The 18482-nt window shown below is 31.9% G+C and overlaps 2 protein-coding genes and 1 pseudogene across 2 annotated transcripts; all 3 read left to right on the forward strand.

Moving 5' to 3' along the window:
* Positions 1-1866, forward strand: LOC110228290 (the record flags this gene model as incomplete). The annotated part of the gene is made up of 1 exon (XM_021025101.1): positions 1-1866. A coding segment is annotated over exon 1 (1866 nt), but the record flags the coding sequence as incomplete, so codon positions are not given.
* A 2868-nt stretch (positions 1867-4734) lies between these two features.
* Positions 4735-5059, forward strand: LOC110228140 (annotated as a pseudogene).
* Positions 5060-10313: 5254 nt separating this feature from the next.
* LOC9313226 (B3 domain-containing protein At2g33720) lies at positions 10314-11387 on the forward strand. Its single transcript, XM_002875447.2, has one exon. It carries the CDS (start codon positions 10314-10316, stop codon positions 10986-10988), a length of 675 nt encoding a protein of 224 aa, XP_002875493.1. The 3' UTR covers positions 10989-11387.
* The last annotated feature ends 7095 nt before the right edge of the window (positions 11388-18482 follow it).

Here is an 18482-nt window from a genome sequence, read left to right on the forward strand (position 1 = left end):
ATGGAAAGGTTCTTACCGGAGAACTACGAACAGATTCTCTATAAGATGTATATTGAATGTGTTCAAGGAAAGAGGACCGTGACAGAGTTTACGGCGGAGTTCTTGCGATTCTCTGAGCGTAATGACCTAGGAGAGACAGAAAATCAGAAAGTGGCAAGATACATCAGTGGGTTAAAGAGTTCTATACAAGAGAAGATGGGTTTGCAAACTGTATGGACAGTGCAAGAGGCTTCTAGTCTAGCTTTGAAAGCTGAGTTAATGGAAAAATCTCCTCGTAATTTTACTCCGTTTAGAAGATACTCATCCCAAAATAATTCTGAATTAACCAGAGATAAGGAGAAGAGTGTAGTGTCAAAGGATGCTAATCTTGGTAACAAAGGAGCTGGTAGTTCTAACAATGGTTCTAATAATGTTCAGCAGAGTAAAACACCAATCCAGAGGCAAGGTGATAATTATGCGAGACCATCTATCGACAAGTGTTACCGTTGTCAAGAACAAGGTCACAAATCAAATGTTTGTCCAAGCAGGAGAACTCTAGCTTACCTAGAGGAAGAAGAAGAACGTGAACAAGAGGATAATGAGTATGAAGGAGCTGAGTTTGCTGAAGAAGAATCGCATGAAAGGGTGAATTGTGTACTACAAAGAATCTTGTTGTCATCCAAAGAAGAGGGGCAACACAAGAATTTGTTTCGAACACACTGCACTGTTCGAGACAAAGTGTGTAACCTGATTGTGGATAATGGTTGTACCGAGAATTTAGTTTCGCAGAAGCTAGTTGATCATTTTAAGCTACCTACAGAGCCACATGAGAAGCCATACGCTCTAGGTTGGGTTACCAAGGGTACCCAAGCTCAAGTAGCACTAACTTGCAAAGTTCCTATCTCCATTGGGAAGCACTATAAAGAAGAGGTACTTTGTGATGTTCTTGATATTGATGTTTGTCATATTTTACTTGGTCGACCTTGGCAGTATGATAATGATGTTACATATCGAGGACGGGATAACGTGTTGATGTTTACATGGGGTGTACACAAGATTGCAATGGCTCCTGTTTTACACTTTCATAAGGATTCAGTAAAGAAAAAGTCTAGTTTCTTGGTGATGACGCATAGTGAAAAGGAGCTAGATGAATCCTTTAAAGAGACTAACTGTTTCTGTCCGGTGGTGATCAAAGGATTAATGAGTGCTGTGAAAGAAAAGGTGGCAATTCCCGAAGATGTGCTAGAGATTTTAGAAAAGTTCAAGGAGTTGATAGCAGATGAATTACCGAATGATTTACCTCCCATGCGAGATATTCAACATCATATCGATCTGATTCCGGGGTCTAGCTTACCAAATCTTCCTCATTACCGTATGAGTCCTAAGGAGAATGAGATCTTGAGAGAGCAGATTGAAGATTTATTGAAGAAAGGATTCAGTCGTGAAAGTATGAGCCCATGTGCAGTTCCAGTCCTTCTTGTTCCTAAGAAAGGAAATCAATGGCGGATGTGTGTTGATAGTAGAGCTATTAACAAGATAACTATCAAGTATAGGTTTCCGATTCCTGGATTGGAAGATATGCTTGATGAATTAACAGGTTCTAAGGTGTTTTCGAAGATAGATCTTCGTAGTGGATATCATCATATCAGAATCAGACCTGGAGATGAATGGAAGACAGCTTTCAAAAGTACAGATGGATTGTATGAATGGCTAGTGATGCCTTTTGGGTTATCAAATGCACCTAGTAATTTTATGAGGCTAATGAATCAGGTTCTTCGTCCCTTCACAGGTTCTTTTGTGGTAGTTTATTTTGATGATATTTTGATATACAGTAAAACCAAAGAGGAGCACTTAGAGCACGTGAAGCAAGTGTTGCAAGTTCTACAAGAGAACCAATTGTTCGTTAATTTGAAGAAGTGTGTATTTAGCACCAACAAGTTGCTATTTTTAGGATTTGTCGTTGGCGAGGATGGAATTCAAGTTGATGAAGATAAAGTGAGATCTATCAGGGACTGGCCTACACCTCATTTGGTTACGGAAGTACGCAATTTTCCTGGTCTAGCTACTTTCTACCGGAGATTCATCAGAGATTTCAGTACTATTACTGCTCCTATTACCGAGTGTTTGAAGAAAGGTAAATTTTACTGGGGTTATGAGCAAGAGAAAAGCTTCGCCTTAATCAAAGAGAAGCTTTGTACTGCACCCGTTCTAGCATTACCTGACTTCGATAAGGTGTTTCAATTTGAATGTGATGCTAGTGGAGTAGGCATAGGAGCTGTTTTGTCACAAGAGAAGAGGCCGGTTGCATTTTTCAGCGAGAAATTGAGTGAAGCTCGCCAAAAGTGGAGCACATATGATCAAGAATTTTATGTTGTATTTAGAGCTCTAAGACAGTGGGAGCACTATCTAGTGCAGAGGGAGTTTATCTTGTTCACCGACCATCAGGCTTTGAAGTTCTTACACAGTCAGAAAGTGATCAATAAGATGCATGCTCGATGGGTAAGTTTTCTGCAGAAATTCCCTTTTATTGTACAACATAAATCAGGGACTCTTAACAAGGTCGCGGATGCTTTAAGTAGAAGAGCTTCTTTGCTAACAACCTTAGCACATGAAATTGTTGGATTTGAGTTCTTGAAAGAATTGTATGAGAGTGATATTGAATTCAAGGAGTTATGGGCCAAATGTAGTGGAAAGCGTCCTTGTGCAGATTTCCACATTCGAGAGGACTATCTTTTTAAAGGTGATCGGTTATGTATTCCTTGCTCGTCTTTAAGAGAGAAATTAATTCGGGATCTTCATGGTGGTGGTCTTAGCGGTCATTTGGGTAGAGATAAGACCATTGCTAGCTTGGAGGAAAGGTATTACTGGCCACATCTAAGAAGAGACGCAGGGACTATTGTCAAAAGGTGTTATATTTTTCAGGTTTCTAAAGGTCAGTCTCAAAATACCGGTCTTTATATGCCTTTACCTATTCCTGATGATATTTGGCAAGATTTGGCTATGGATTTTGTGTTGGGATTGCCCCGTATGCAACTAGGTGTGGATTCTGTGTTCGTAGTAGTTGACAGGTTCTCTAAAATGACTCACTTTATTGCTTGCAAGAAGACTGCTGATGCGTCAAATATAGCTAAACTATTTTTCAAAGAGATCGTGCGTCTTCACGGGGTTCCTAAATCGATTACTTCAGATAGAGATACAAAGTTTCTCAGTCATTTCTGGATTACTCTTTGGAAGATGTTCGGAACAGCTTTAAATAGAAGTTCTACAGCTCATCCACAAACTGATGGACAGACTGAAGTAACCAACAGAACTTTGGGGAATATGATTCGGAGTATTTGTGGAGACAAGCCAAAACAATGGGATTTAGCTCTGCCTCAGGTAGAATTTGCTTACAACAGTGCTGTACATTCTGCGACAGGGAAATCACCTTTTTCTCTAGTGCATACTTCTGTTCCTAAGCATGTGGTTGATTTGATTAAGTTGCCAAAGGCTCCTGGAGTAAGTGCATCAGCTGAAACTATGGCTGAAGAGATTTTAGCTGTTAAGGAAGCTGTCAAGGCTAAGTTAGAGGCTACCGGGATGAAGAACAAGGTCGCTGCTGATAAACGTCGGAGGTTCAAAGTTTTCAAAGAAGGTGATGATGTGATGGTGTTCCTTCGAAAAGAGAGATTTCCAGTTGGTACGTACAACAAGCTGAAGCCTCGCAAGTATGGTCCGTTCAAGGTGTTACGGAAGATCAATGATAATGGTTATGTTGTGGCTCTCCCGGAATCGATGAACATTTCCAATACCTTTAATGTGGCTGACATTCATGAGTATCATGCAGATGAAGTCCTTTATCCAGAAGAGAACTTGAGGACAAGTTCTTCAGAAGTGGAGGAGACTGACGTAGGAGGGACTTAGTATTAGTAGTTTTACTTTTCTTTTGATATTTCCTTATTTCATGTTTCTATTTTGCTTAGAGTTTTCTATTTTATGTTTTGGTTTCTTCTCTATATAAAGAGAGATCCTAGGTTATTTGCAAGACACGTTTTATCATTCTAATTAATAAAAGCAAAGAGCTTTTCTCTAATCTGGTGGATTTCCAGAGTTTCAACCCTTCAAGTTCGACGCTTGCGAACTTGATTTCTATCTAGGCATAGTGTTTGCTATTCCTAGAGATTCCGACTGCGTCAAATTCTTCCAAAAATGATGTCTTCCCTTTTGGTTATGACTCACAAATGGTTGAATGTCATAATTCTCTCCAAAATTATCGATGATTTTTCAATCTCGTACACATTCATTAGTATACGTACACAATTCTTTTAATTAACTGAATTTTCATATTAGCTCCACGGTAAATAGAGTGTCACCAACATCTCTGATATGTCATATCCCATATTTCTCAACAAAAATTCAGTCCATCTATTGTAATGTAATTTTTGCTACTACCTTTACTATCGTTTTTAATCGTCATCTTCAACGCCCTCTTCGTCATCCCCAATCTCTTTCTTTTCATCCTCTTTATCGTCCTCGACTTCTTCTTCCTCATCTACTTCCTCATTGTTTTCATCTACATTTGGTACCTCAAATATGGTTTTTGTTGTGTTTTCATCTCTAACCCAATGTTAGTTTCATCAACAAGATCCCACACAATGTACATAATATTCAAACTTTGCTTATCGGATTGGACAAAATGACATAAAAATATTTACACTTAGATCCCTACTATGAATAAATAAAAAATATTCGCATTGGTGTTGTTTAGAAGGGAACCTATCAACACAAGAGGATCAAGTACTTGGTATATTACAATAAAATTATATGTGGTTCTGTTGAAGAGAATTATGGTCCTTTTAGAAATTTTTGTAATGTTTGGTATCTACGATGGTGCATACGGCGAGTTAGCCAAATATTATGTATTTAGTACGATATATATGATATTTTTTTGTTTTGATGTTGTTATTTCTATTTAATTGTTATTTTGAAATTTTTTAGTAAGCGTTATGTTATACGATATTATTTGTTGAGAATTAATAAGATTTTAAACTAAACCCGTAGACGTACACGATAATATTGAGATACACGTACACGTATACGACCTCTCCAAACAATTACATCCTAAAAATACCTAAATCACATAAGTCTTATACTATGTACGTACACAAAAATATTTATACTATGTACAACATTAATTTAATTTTTTGACATCAAAATTAAGTTATTATGTCAGTTATTTGTATGACTGTATTTTTTCATGTGTTATTCATACATGATTTGAATGTTTTGTTTTTATGGTCAAAAAATATTTGAAACGTAAATATACAAATTATTTAGATATTTACGTACATATATACACACACATTACTACACGAACACATTACTACCGTGTACGTACACATTACTACCGTGTACTTACACATTACTACCGTGTACGTATATATTATTACCGTTATGCACATATGTGTATATGATATTGCTAATCGTGAATAGTCTTCGATGATAATAAATAAAATATTATTTAAAATAGAAATAAAAATATGAAAATGGGTCTTAAACGATAGAAACAAAAGAATTTTAACTAATAGTATAAAAATAATAAATATTTATAAAATGGAAGAGCGAATCATCTACTGACAAGTGTTTAAGATTTTCAAACCACACACGGCTCTGTGTCACGTTAAAACATACTATTCCTCAATATTTTTCTTTAGTTGTGAGGTTTATTTCTACTGCTTCTCGTATTTGACATATGATTATGTAAATTGCGTAACAGAACTAGAGTTTTGTGAGTCTCATTAGAGTCAATTTGTGTGTTGATCATAGTTGGTTTCACTTATTTATTGAAAACAAATTATTAATATTTTTTAATTGAGTTCGTAGAAAACATGTATGAAATTGGTAAGATATTTTTGGTAGAAATATGTCCTTATTTGAGTTTTTTCTATTTATGTGTATGTAGTTTACGGTATACACAGTATGAATTATAAAATGGATATGTAGTTAGATTATGTACTATTGTGGAGACGGTGTACTATTGTGGAGACGGTGTACGTAGTAGTTATAGAGTTTGTATTTTAGTTTTTCGACTTCCAAATACGCTAATATAAACTAGATTTACAAAATCAATAAATAAATTAAATGTAAAAAAAACAAAAGATTATAAGAAAATTGTGAACAATGGCCATAAAATTAAAGTTGCTGAAGAAGAAACCATGTTAAAGATGAGTACAAAATTAGAATGATGCCTTTGAGTATATGGACGTGTACGTCTTTTACAGTATGTACCATTGTTGAGGCAACGTACGTGTAATATTTACAAATTCTTAAATTGCAACATTGGTTAATTCAACAATCGTACTCTGATTTAGGTAAAACAGATCTTCCAATACTAAATTGCACACAATTACCATTCATACGATGTGATTTTGAAACATTCTGAATTCTTGACAACTTGAGCTGTCAAATGTCATGGACAAGTATCATCAACGCAAACCATCTCCAATTTTGTAGGACATGACCTAGGTTGCTTGTAGCAAAAGCTTTGTTTGATTGCGAGATAAGACATTGTTTGTTTTATGACTTTTCTGTTCTTGAAAACACTTCACACTAAAAACCTCGCATAATGTACGTACAAATTCCGTGTACGTCATGTTTTCCTTAACATGTACACAGCGACCAAAGATGTCTTCCTCTGGTTCAAATTTCCATTCTTCTTCTTTGCATCTCCACTCACCTACCGTAGTAAATACGGGAATATCCATTACCCACCAGCATCATAAATTCAGCAGAACCCCATTAAATGCAACTCAAAACATGATTATATCTACAAAAAAAACAAAAAAATTTAAAAGTACACACTTTTTGGAAATTGTTTAAAGAAGGGTTCATAATAAATCAAGCTATTTAATTCAAAATTATATATATGTAAACTTATTTATTTTGGTAATATATTATTAGATATTTCTGGAAACGACAATCTAATTTAATTACAAATTATTATTTAGTTTAGATTTTAAAAGATTTTCTTAACAAAACTATGCTAATTAATTCTGATTAAATCACATTAAAAATAAAAGATTTCAAATTTTATTTTCCAAATATTAAAAAAACATTTAGTATATTTATCATATATAATCTAAACTAAATACTTTCATCCTTTTAAGTATAGCATATTCAACAAATAAGTTTTGGATTTTAGATATGTAAATATCTAGAAAATATTTGCAGTATACATTAAAATATATATTTTTAAAACGGGTAGTTTTCAATATTTTAAATATATATTACTAAACTAAATTTGAATTATATAAAAGAAAATCTATTTTTGAAACGGATTATATTAGTTACTATATCTCCAAATTATTTTATTTAGAGCCAAATAAGTTAATATATTACTTACCAAAAAAAAAGTTTAATATATTTCAAATCAAATAAATTATTTTATTTTGTATCAAATTGTTACAAGCTTTTGGAATATACATTCTTCTAAATTTGATTATTTTCTTTGTCAAAAAACATTAAAATATAATTTAAATATCATTGTGCATACATCCACATTGATTATCTCACAGTTAATCTAGAAAATCGATTATTTAAACAGTAGATGGAGATCTAAAAGTAAATTACTTCATGTTCTTATGATGTTTATCTCCTAATTTTACTAACCTCCTATGCATATATTTATGGTTTTTGGTTTTAGGGTCAACACTAGATCACAAGTCGAATATTGATCCATTCTCAAAGAAAATATATTTCATAAATGTTATCATATATTTAATTTTGTATCTGTTAAACACATTTTCATCTCTCATTTTTATTGTCTATTGGCCAAAGCAAGAGATTTGATCGTAAGGAATTCAAGACATAAAACTGACTTCGTATGGATGTTTATCATGTTTGGTGCTATAAATATTATATTCATTCATAATTTCCGGTTCTTCTTATTTTCTTATCCTGTTTGATTCTAAACACTCTTTATAAAAGTTCTCTTTATTTATGTTCCTCAGTTAAGTATTTAAATTATACCGTATTCACATTGAGTTTTCTTTTCCAAGTTCAACGTTTGATACAGTACATTATAATTTATATACTACAATATATATCAACAAAACAACAAAATAATCTATATTTACTAAAACTTTATTACAATACATTTCTTAAAATATGAAATTCGGCACGTACGTGCGGGTCATGATCTAGTAGCTGTTAAAATATGACAATTGAGGTCATTAATCATAAATTTGAAATTATGTATATCGTTTGTATAAATAAATTCATCTATAGTCTTTGTAATTTTATTGTCTAATTAATTTTCAAAAAAAATTTTTCAAACTATTAAAATTTCAAGTCCAAAACTACAAAATTTATAAATTAATTTCTTTCTAAAATTTTAAGAATTAAAACATATCTCTTTATAAATTAATAAATTTTCATTTACACTATAAATTAATAAATAGATAAATTAATATCATTATAAATTAATAAAATATCATAGTCCTAACAATATTAATTTATAGAGATTTTACTGTATATCCTCATTTAGCATTTGCAACAAAAAAAATAAAATAAAATTTTCTAGATTTTTATATCAAAAACAATGTTGTTTTCGTACAGAATCAATATCTAAATGTGTTATAAAAAAAACTTCTTAAACAACTTCATTACTTACACGATCAATGTTTTTCTTGTCTCCAAACTTTGTAAAACAACAAAAATCAAAACTTCTCCAGCATCACATTCGTTCATATAAATTTGTTTGATTTTTTTTTCTTGTTTATCTCTTCCCTAAAATTATTCATGTACGTATAAACAAATATTACAAGAGGTAATGATGAGTTTCCATTAATTAAAGTGAGCAATAGTCATGTCTAAACTTTTTGGGCATTTAATCTTGATGTCACATAGTTTTTTAATGTTATTAAGGCCCATTTTCACTGTACAGTCGCAAAAAATAATTAAAAACGAAAATATCTGATCCCAACGATAAACACTGTACATAACTGAACCGCGTAACTGAACCGTACACGGAACAGTACATCGTTACGCTGGCAGGGGTATTTTGGTCAGAATTTGGCGTAATTGTCAAAACGTGAGAGGTGACGCTCACTTTGCCAAACCGTGAAAATAAAACATGGTCTTATGCCCTGCCCTGAAAATTACCCTTAGGTAAATTACATATTTGAATGTGTTCTGGTAAAATAGCAAGTCTTTGATGCAGTTGCAGATAAACCAAACCGGAGATCATCAACTCGAACCAGAATACCGAACCGGAAATACCAACAATGATCGTGCTCTGTTACAGTCACAACCAGGCCTTGATTTTGACGGGTTACTCTTTGCTTACACACTTGGAGCAGAAGCGTTTGGAAGCGAAACAAGACTGCGAAATTAAAAACTGTTTCTAAACGTAACCCGTTTGTTATGGTCAGTTTTAAGTCCAACAAAAGGTATGAACTTTCGAGAATGGTGAGTCCACCACACATGTCAAGGTTTATGTGCAAAATGAGAATGCTACAAGATTCAAGTTGCATGAAACAGCTTCTTTTTGGTGTGGTAACGCACCAATGCGGGTGCAAATGAAAATATAAGCACCTACACACAAGAATAAAGTGGGAAACTATATCTCAGTTACAATCTGATTCTAAAATTGACGCTTCACAGTTTGGTATAGGCATTGATGTTGGTCTACAAAGAATGTATCGATGAATAACACAAATTCAACAAGCAAACACCAAAATCAAAGAACAAAAGAGAATTAGTATCTTCCCTCACTCGCTCAGATTCTAATCTCACCCCCTCACAGTCTCATAACGACTGGATCATCACACACACATTCAACATAACTTCTTCTCAACGCAACCACCTCTATTTATAGATCCCTCCATACCTCCACATTCACTTCTCACGTGCTTTGCACACTTTCCTCTGTATCCCACATTGATTCACCGCAAATAGAGATAATTGACACCCAAAGTCTAAGACGCACACTTATGACTCATCTCATTACAAAGGAAACCCAAACCCTAATATATATGGAAAATAACAGCTTCATAGTTCAGACGCAGAATTGAAAATACACAAAAAAGTACTTTTTACATAAATGTATGAAACTAAAATATAAATCAATTTCCTTTTTTCTCGATAACAAATGAATCTCCTTTACTAAACAGGAAAATAAACCCTGAAAAAAGTTAAGGCAAAAATGGCTAATATATTATATATATCTTATATTTCAGTCTCAAATTGAGTCCAAGATATAATCTCAACGACGTCTTCATAGTTCTGGTGGAGAATCGAAAACGAGAATGATCCAAAAACTACCACAATACGTCCAATCCTCGGCATCAGAAGCAATGAAGATGCCTCTCTTTTCTGCATTGAAAACTCAACAATACTTGTCTACGACGTCATCAGAAAACCCTAAAAAGTGTTTGGTCTCCACGACTCTCTGTTTGTCGTCTTGTGAAAACCCTAATAAGAGGAAGATGAACACTAATGATGATCCCAAGGTTTCTTGCAGACCAAGCGACGAAAAATCAACCAATGAAGAAAGAAAGATTAAACGAATGAGGAACCTCTCGAACGAAGAAAAGGCAGAGGAAGAATGGTACGGTGTTTCAACAGAACTAACACTCTTCAAAGATCCATGGATCATCAAGAAAGAATTAACAAATAGCGATCTTGGCCAACTTAGCCGTCTTCTTCTTCATACTGGTCCCATTGAGGATCACATTATCAAATATCTAAACAATGATGACAAAAATAACGTCCAACAAGGGTTAGGAATCACGGTCGATGTGTACGACCACGACACTGACTCTACGTTCGAGCTGATTCTAAAGAGATGGACAACGTTGAATAGTTATGTTTTAAACGGAGGGTGGCGAATGTATTTTATCCGTAGGAGAGGTTTGAGAAAAGGCGACCAAATTGGACTGTTTTGGGATCGTTTTGCTTCGAGGCTTCACTTTCGTGTGCTTTCTCGTGCATCTACAGAAGTTTTTGTTGATGAGAAGAACCCTAACTAGCTATACATATATTGGAGCAATGGCAAATGAGTGGAGAGAGAGATTCATCGTTTTTGAGGCTTTATATGTTGGAGCAATGAGTGGAGCGAGAGATTCTTCCTTTTTTTAGGCTTTTCAAGTTTCTTATTTACGTTTGCATAACTTTTTTTTTTTTTGAAGAAACATAATTTTCTTAACATGAATTAATTAATAGAATCAAAGTTGCTCTTAATCAAAGTACCATGACCAATAACAAAAACAAATATTGATACAATGGCACGTCAAATATTTGTGTTTTCTCATGATTGTTTTTTACTTTCCAAAAGATTTCTTCAGTATAGTACTAGTAAGACTTCGGCTTACTCTCTGGTTAAAAATTGGTATGATTAAAAGAGATGTTATGAATTCCTCCATATCAACTTGGACTGACTATTTTTTTTTTTTTTTTAATCTAATGTTAAATTATATCAATTTGGACTGACTATTGTAGAACATGAATATAGTTAAAGAAATCATCGAGCACTCCAAACGCACTCTTGAAAGTTAAAATGTCCCCTAAAATATAAGACATTTTATATGGCAAGCAATAATGGGCTATTTCCCTATTTCGCAGTTAATTTGAATTTCTAAGCATAGAAGACTCACTTGAAAATTTGAATGTGCTCGATGTGGAGAGAATTAAGAGACAGTTAATCATACTTTTTGGGAATGCCCCCAAGCATTAAAAACGTGGGCCATTTCTAAGATTTCATCCCATATGGTTTTTTCAGCCACAACAATCTTCTTTAATCTATTTTACTTTTTTTTGAGATTACCAACGGCAATTACGGTAAGGAGTTTCCCATAAATTTGTGACATATATGAAAAGCTATAAAAAAATAAATTGCATAATAATCAAGATAAATACCCACTAGAGCAAAGCAGAATTGTGAAAATTGGCACAAGTTAGAGATCAACGGCTGGAAACCCATACTCTCACACCACATTCTTTGTCTACGGGTTTTTAGGAAATAGGTGTTATATAAATGCTTATTCGATGACTATAGATTCCTTTCTAGTTTAGGCTAGTTTTGTTTCCAAAACGAAGTAAAGATTAAATATGGGGGCTAGAAATGTACTAGCCTCTCCCTCACTACACTCAAAATTAGAATCATTAATATGGAGGCCTGGGATTCTAAACCGAACCGATTTGTCCGAACTGGGCAAATCGGTTCGGTTCCTATTAGTTAAACAAAACCGATTGGAATATATTTGAAATTATTTCGGTTAACCGAGATTTTCGATTCAGTTCGCTCGAACCGAACGGTTAACCGAATAAATAAAAACACCTGACCTAACCTAATAACTCTAGCTGACGCCTGACTACTCCTCTTCTTCTTTGATTTTTCATTTCTCCTTCTTCTTCTTCAATTATTCTTCTCTAATTCTTCTTCTCCTTATTTTCTTCTTCTTCTTTGATTTTTCTTCTCCGATTCTTAGTCTTCCTCGATTCATCTTCTCGTGGATTATTAAAAACCTCTCGATCTTTTGCACTGTGTCGAGGTTGGCGTTGACGGCGTCGAGGGATTCAAGGAGAGCGGCATGTGAGTGCAGCGAGTGTGAGAGTTGCCGGGAAGGGCAAATTCGTCCTCTCGCATCCTCTGTCGGATCGGAGATAGATGCTTCACGAACGACAGATCCGCCCTCTTGCAACAGCTTCTTTCTCCAATGACCTAAGTGCAAAAACCGAGATAACCGAAATGCCAAAATCGAATAAACCGTATCCGAACCAAACCGAACCGAAGTATTAGTCGGTTCGATTCGGAATAAGTTTTATTTTCCGAATAACCCGAAAAAAACGAGAAACCGAAACCGAATAAACTGATCGGCTCAAAGTCACAGCCCTACTAATATGGATCATAATGTATATGCTTGTACAAAAAAATTAACAAACGACGATAACATTGCAACAGACAATTCCTAATTGGTAAAGATGGTGTATACACTAGCGGATTGGTATTATAGTATGCTTTCTCAATGCATTTGGATTGTCTTGAAGATATTAGTGGATTCAACTACAATTAAAGAGATTTATGCCATCAACGGGTAAATCTCGAGTGCGAATCATAGTGTTCTATACCCGTAATTTGTGAAATGTAGAGTGTGATCTATACACTCTACATAATCTAAAAAAAAATCTAGAAATCATTTATGTTCTACGATTTCATATTTCTACGAAATTTAGAATACATATTAAATAATTTATTCTATGTTATACCAAAGTTATAAAACATTGTCTAACCTTTAGTTTACGTTCTAAGATTGTTAAAAAATGTATTCTTATATTTTATATGATATTCTACGAAAATTAGAAAATAAATTCTATGTAATTTAGAATTTCTTTTTTTTTAAAAAAAAAGAAACTGAACTGTATAATAAAGAAAGTGATCAAGCTCATCAACTAAAAATTTGACCAGAATTTCATACAATAACACGACACACAAGTAACTTCCAACCAACCTTATTGAATCCTCGCTTCCTTACTCTTGGATTTGTCGCTTCGATTAACATTAGATTTGGATAAGAAATTGAGGCTGGGATTTGAAAAATAAGAGATTGAGGATGAGATTTGAAGAAAAAGAATAGATTGAGTCTGCGGGAAAGTTTGACGGTGGAACGAGAGGAAGAAAGAAAGTAATGTCGAGTTTTCTTTTTTCTCTAACTTTTTTTTAAATAGAGAAATCATCAAATTGATTTTAAAAATTCCAATCATTTTGCATGATTTATTTTTGAGATTGAAAGTATAATGGGATTTTAATTATAATAAATTATATGTTACCAATCTTTAATCTAAATACATATAAGGACAATTTTTTAGAAAAACTCCTTTCTTTATAATTTGCCCTTGTAATATTAATGAATTCAGATCTCCATCTCAACATCCATTGTTGACTATTTTTTTTTTTGGTAATTGTTTGCTTTAAATAAAAAGTAACTAAATTGTGCTACAACCTAAACCGGGAAACAGAAATGAGATAACCGGTTGGCCGGCGAGGCAAGTCGAACGCAGTAATGATGCTCATAGACCGATATCCCTCAATCACTTCACAAACCGGCATTTGCGAGATCTAGAGACAATAGCAACCGTCTCGGTTTATGACTATAAATCTTTCTTATAATGACTAGGTGATGAATCCACGCTACGCGTGGGTCTATTTTTAGAATTCTTAGTAAATTTTTGTGTGACTAATAATATTTATTGAAAATTTTGAAATATATGTTTTTATATGTCTACTTATTGTTAATAATAGCTTAAATTTGGTGAATTTTAAAATTACCATGACAAATAGTTTAATTTAAATACACAACTAAAAAAAACTATTATACAACTTTTAGGTTCTTACAACATTTATCAAAATAACATATTTTTTTTGTTTAATAGCTCTCTCTTTAGCTTTGGATATTTTGGATGACCGAGTTTTTTTACGTACAATGTTTTGATTGAATCTCATGAATTGGCTCTAGGCGGGGAAACCCAACTGCAAGACCAAAGGCATTGTATGGGGACTAACTTCGACGACTTTCTCATTTTGGTATTTGCAAATTCACTATTGCTCTTCGTCTATCTTTACGGTATTATTTAGTATAGTTCTTCTAAAGATAAGAATTTATATAGAAGTATACGCATAAGTTTATCTGTACTTTCTTTTTAACAACTCATTTTTTTCTCACATTCTTTTCAATATGTATATGAATTTCCGTTTTCATAATTTTTTCGGAGAGCTATCACTCTTTCTATCTTTTTTCAAGCACTCTTTCTGCTCTAATAAAATAAATGTCGTCTCTTTTTTATTTTCATTTTCTACTTAAAATTTGTGTGTGGTTTTTCTTACCATGAAACGACAGCACATGCACGTTTTTACAAACCTACCGACTAATTTTCTTTTAAGAAAGCTTGCCGGTGATAAGTTTATATCGCCACTAACTATCCTAAAAGTTTTAAAACGCAGTAGCTTGACATGAGCTTAATTTTATGATCTTTTTTAAAAACCGACGATATCTATAAGAAAAAATTAATTATTTTTCTATATATACACATCATTATCAGCTTATTTAAAAACTATTTCCTTAATTTTATGAAAGATATATGGTCAGAAAAAAGAGGCGGTCAAAGATTTTGCGATTAATATTCTTCGACGAAATTTAAGTAAAAATAAAGAAAATAAAACATTTTTAATATTTTTAATCACTATCTTCTTAAAAAAAATTTTAAAAAATATTTCTATTTCTTAAAAGATATTAATCGATCTTATTATATGACCTTTTAATTTGGAAAATATTGCATCAACATTTATTAATAAAATAAATTTTGGTGAAATGTAACTAAAGATAGTATTGAAATCTATACTTTACATTTGTCTTATTTCTATATGTTGTTTTTTCAAAAATTCACATTTCTCTTTTTTCTATATATTATTTTTTCTTTTCTTTTTTATTAATATTTTAGTATAGAAAATATTAGCATTTAAAAATGTTAATTAACGTGATGGCTAAAAATGTTAATAATGGAGATGGCTAGTCACGATTGGTAGTTTTAAATCCCACGATGGCCTGAAGAGCTTATAGCTTCGATTTTTATCGATTGTTTTAATATATCAATTGTCATGGTGTTAAACCACGAATTTACAATAGTTTTCCTTTTTAATTTGTATTTATGTGAATGTTTTTTGTTTCCTTTTTTAAAGCTCAATAAATTTTCTCATTTTTGTAATGAGATCAATTATTAAATTAATATTTTTCATTTAAAATTATTATACAGTAAAACCTCTATAAATTATTAATGTTGGGACCCTGATATTTTATTAATTTATAGTGATATTAATTTATCTATAAATTAATAATTATTAATTTATACCATAAATTAATATTTATTAATTTATAGAAAATTTTGTTTTAATTGTGAATTTTTTTAAAAAAAAATACGAGTTTAAGCAATGTGATTTAAATAAGATTAATGTTTTGGATGTTATAAATTTTATAGTTTTAGCCTTAAACACTTAATATTTCGAAGAAAAATAATTTCTTTTGAAAATAAATAACAACGATTATAGAATTCACATATACAAACGATATACACACATTAAAATTGACAAATAGTGACATCCATTGTTGTATTCTAAAAACATATATGACTATTAAAACAAAAATTATGCATATTCAAAATTTGAAAACTTACTAAAACTTTTAGCTATTTTTATGAAAAACACTAAAACTATTATATATATATGTGCAAATTTACATTATTATTAATTTATGATTTTATTGGGACTATATTTTTACATAGGAATTTCAAAATACTTATTATCTTATTATCTTATCGAATTTGGTTAATTTTTACACTAGCCCGACTCGGGACCAGCTAAATTTATTAATTTATCGTGTTTATTAATTTATCGAGTATTAATTTATAGAGGTTCTACTGTATGCTATTTTTTCTATTAGACAATCTTGGTTTCAATAATTTTTCGGACACATTAAGACTCTTTATTCTTAACTTACACCAATCATGTGAAGTCAATGAAATGGGAATTGGCACCAAGCTACAAATATGAATTAAAAACAAAGTAGGACATTACGTATTATATAAGTTAAGCCTAGGCATTCGTTTAACCGTTAGGTTTTGGTTCGGTTGTGATTGGTTTCGATTAGTTTGGATATATGGTAAATAATAACTATTTGGATATTTTAGGAATTTCAGTTCGGATCGGATCAGTTCGGTTACCTTTTTGTTCGCTTTGGTTCAGATGTTTAGATAGATATCTATAACTAACCGAAATTTTAAAAGATTCGGTTTGGTTTTTATCTAACCAAAATTAACCAAATATAACCGAAACTAACCAAAATTAACCGAAGAAAATACAATAAAAAGGAAAAAATTAGAAAGAAAATTAAAATTTGGTTCAATTTTGTAAGAGAGTATTTAAATTTGACAAATATAACTATCAACATTTGGATATGTTGATTACTAAAGGTATTTGATTGTTTTGATTCTAAAAATAATTAATATTTGAGTTTATAATTATAGTTTTAAGTATTATTTTTGGATATTTTCTAAATTTTTAGATATTTCAGTTAGCCGTTTGGTTATTAGTTTGGTTAGGTTTCGGTTAGTTGGATAGGGGATTTTACTAACCATTCGGTTATTTTGAAAATTCCGGTTCGGATTTTATTTGGTTCGGTTCGGTTCGGTTTGGTTTGTTATTCGGTTATCGGTTTTTTTTCCCAGGCCTAATTATAAGTCAATGAAATGAAATTCGGCATCAAACATACGGAAGGAAAAACAAAGCTACAAATATGTGGAAGTAAAAGCAAAGGTGGAAATTACATATTAATTATTAAATTCTAAAAAGCAACTAAATTTTCGAAAAAACTAAGATTAAAATTATTTAATTTAGCAAGCAATCGTAATTGTGGCAGTCATTCGTGACTGTTACGTTTTTCTTTGTGGTTGCTGCCATCGTGTTATCGTCAACACATTCATGTCATCGTTGCTTTAACGCTTCACAGACCAGACACACATTAATCCCTCTTCACTTCACCTTCTTGTGTAAAAATATTTCACATACGGTGTCTCTTTCCATCCTCTTATGATTTTGTCTAAGGAGTATGTGCCCTACCTTCCAAACTTTTCATAGGCTCCATATTTCTTCTTAAAAAATTCATAGACCATACACACCTTAATCCCTCTTCACTTCACATTCTTGTGAAAAAATCTTTCACATACGTTGTCTCTTTCCATCCTCTTATGATTTTGTCCATATTTCAAACTTTTCATAGGCTCCATATTTCTTCTTCAAAAATTCCTTCCATTCCTTGTTAGTAAAAGCCTTTTTCAAGCTCGTCAAGAGGTAGTTGAAGGTGGAGAAGTTGTATGTGTCATAGTAAGTCAATAAATTTTTCGTTTGAACTTTCAACGATCAATGGTCCATAGATGGTTATTTATATATAGACCACTGTTTTAGAATTTAGGGCTTTATTATTTTCCTTGTTTGTTAAGAAGAAGTTTTCTTTTACGTCATTAATTTTTCCTTTTCGTTTAAACTTTAACATTCTCAGACTTTTGGAAAATTTTATTCTTAGTTGTTTTGTAATACATTTTTGTTATTCTTCTTATATTCGAATTTTTTTTCCAATTTCAATTAATTATATTATTTGGAAGCTAACATATTGAGACTAATAATGATATTATTTCTTATATTACAATAATTGAATTTTACATTTTCTTATTTCCATATGTTTTTTTTTACCTTTTCATAAATATCTTATTATTATTATAATAGTAGAATTTAAAAATGTTAATTAAAGTAATGGCTAAAAAATGTTAATTAATGAGATGTCTATTCACAATTGGTCTTTTAAAATCCTATGTGGACGGCCTCAGAAGCTTATACCGTCGACTTTTATATAGTATAGATGGTTATGTATGTTTTTAACAAATTAAGATTATGTTGAACCATCATAAACTATAACATAATA

This window comes from Arabidopsis lyrata, assembly GCF_000004255.2.
Source record: "Arabidopsis lyrata subsp. lyrata unplaced genomic scaffold ARALYscaffold_5, whole genome shotgun sequence".
NCBI lineage: Eukaryota > Viridiplantae > Streptophyta > Magnoliopsida > Brassicales > Brassicaceae > Arabidopsis > Arabidopsis lyrata.

Excerpts from the sequence above, each read along its gene's own strand:
- LOC9313226 (XM_002875447.2), top strand. The coding sequence starts at position 10,314 with ATGAAGATGCCTCTCTTTTCTGCATTGAAAACTCAACAATACTTGTCT.